General features: G+C 40.5%; 1 protein-coding gene across 1 annotated transcript in view; it reads left to right on the top strand.

The window, feature by feature from the left end:
• The window catches only part of LOC105308655 (olfactory receptor 18-like), a 2,279-nt gene extending 1,420 nt beyond the window's left edge, over positions 1–859 (top strand). The window contains exon 2 of the mRNA XM_023525707.1: positions 1–859. This exon is cut by the window's left edge and continues 11 nt beyond it. Within this exon, the coding sequence (XP_023381475.1) occupies positions 29–859 (831 nt within the window). The 5' untranslated portion in view covers positions 1–28.
• The last annotated feature ends 1,365 nt before the right edge of the window (positions 860–2,224 follow it).

Genomic DNA, 2,224 nt, shown 5'->3' with positions numbered 1-2,224 from the left:
GCCTCTAATTTTTGGGCTCTTCCTGTCCATGTACCTGCTCACCATGCTGGGGAATCTGCTCATCATCCTGGCTGTCAGCTCTGACTCCCACCTCCACACCCCCATGTACTTCTTCCTCTCCATCCTGTCCATGGCTGACATTGGTTTTACCTCTACGACCATCCCTAAGATGATTTTGGACATCCGAACTCACAGTGGAGTCATTTCCTATACTGGCTGCCTGATTCAATTGTCATTTTTTTATCTTTTTGGATGTCTGGACAGTACACTTCTAACTGTGATGGCCTATGACCGGTTTGTAGCTATTTGTTACCCTCTGCACTACCTGGCCATCATGAACCCCCGCCTCTGCAGCCTGCTGGTTCTAGTGTCCTTTTTGATCAGTCTTTTGGACTCTCAGCTGCACTGCTTTTTGATGTCACAACTTTCCTTTTGCACAAATGTGGAAATTCCTCATTTCTTTTGTGACCCTCCTCAACTCCTCAAGCTGGCCTGTAATGATACCTCCACTAATAACTTATTAATCTATGTTATTGGTGCCATTGTTGGTGGAGTTTCACTCTCAGGGATCGTTTTCTCGTACTATAAAGTTGTTTCCTCAATTCTGAGAGTCCCGTCATCAGGAGGGAAGTATAAAGCCTTCGTTACCTGTGGTTCTCACCTGTCAGTTGTTTGCTTATTTTACGGAACAGGCCTTGGGGTGTACCTTAGTTCGACTGTTTCACATTCTCCCAAGAAAGGTGAAGTGGCCTCAGTGGTGTATACGATAGTCACCCCCATGCTGAACCCCTTTATCTACAGTCTGAGGAACAGGGACATCAAGAGAGCGTTGCAGAGGCTCCTCAACAGAACAACATAGTTTCAATACTCCCTCCTCCCCCCAATTTTTAGTCTATGGATTAGAAATTACTGCAAAACCAAACAGCTGGTATAGGTAAACACGCCTCCTTTGGCACAAATTTTGTAGCTCATGGTTTTCATTTCTTTTGATCAATTATATCTGAAAGTTGCTTATTTTGGCACATCTTTGATGGGATTAAGGGACTATCTTGTGATCCTATGTATGTCAAAAATCACTGCACAGTTGTGTTTAAATACAACTGGAATATTATATATTTGTCGCTTGTGACCTAGGCATCCTGTAGAAATTTACAACTCTCTTTTGAATACATGGCTATATATGATTCTCAACCATGTTCACCATCCATGCCTATTTTCCATAAAACTCTGGCTTTGTTCAAATTTAGCTTGTGTGAGAGAATGTGTGTCACTGGTGCTCAATCTATGCTTCCTACCTGAAGCATCTGATGAGCTTAAAAATTTTCATGGCTGAGTCCCATCACCATAGATTACGATTTAATAGGACTGGAGAGTGAAAATACCATGAATTCTTTTAACAGCACCCCAGGTGGGTCTAATATCCAGCCAAGATTAGGACTATTGAATTTTGTCAGACATTTATTTAAAGATGACTTGTATGTCTTGGGTTCTTTACTGTTTATTTTTAGGTCCTGAAGATCAGAGCTCATAAAGGAGAAGATACAAAAGAGTTGCCTTAGAAACAGCCAAAGGGATTTTTTTCCCTCATATTCCTGGTAATACATTTTTTTCAACACCCTCTCCATCCATACTCTACAGCTGTCCCTCTGTGCTAGATATTAAGCTATTGTTTTCTGCTCCAAACTTACCCATTTATACTGTAAGTTGGGGTGCCATTGTGGGGGCTGGGAATCTTTAAACTATTCCTCTTTTTCCATCTGGTTTCTCTCTAGGTTCTTTCAGTGTGGGCCAGTAAAGGGCACACATACTCCTTACTCCTTAGACTATGGTGCCTCACTGTTTCCTGCAGTTATGACACTGTTACCATGTTTTTCTTTTCATGCCTTTCATCTTTCAAAAACCATAACTATACCTATATGAAATTATCTTCATTAAATAACTAGTGTGGTTTCTCTTCTTGATTGAACTGTGACTGATAAATCATAATATGGGAAATAATTTGGAAGAATGCAAAGTGAACTCATGATAAAAGAGATTGTAATGGTATGTCTTGATCGAGGGTATATAATTGAGGTTTAAAGTAGTGGTATGATATTTCCAGGGGCTGCGTGATTCTAACTGTCCCTGTAGATCTTCAAGTCAACCAAGTCATTATGAATAGATTTAACCCTATCTTCTTTTAACCTATCTTCTAACCATGTCTTCAGCAAAGGGGAAATCTTTC

This window comes from Pteropus vampyrus, unplaced genomic scaffold (genome assembly GCF_000151845.1).
Source record: "Pteropus vampyrus isolate Shadow unplaced genomic scaffold, Pvam_2.0 Scaffold606, whole genome shotgun sequence".
Taxonomy (NCBI): Eukaryota; Metazoa; Chordata; class Mammalia; order Chiroptera; family Pteropodidae; genus Pteropus; species Pteropus vampyrus.
Note: the sequence above shows the minus strand (reverse complement) of the source record. Positions and strands in the feature narration are given on the sequence as shown.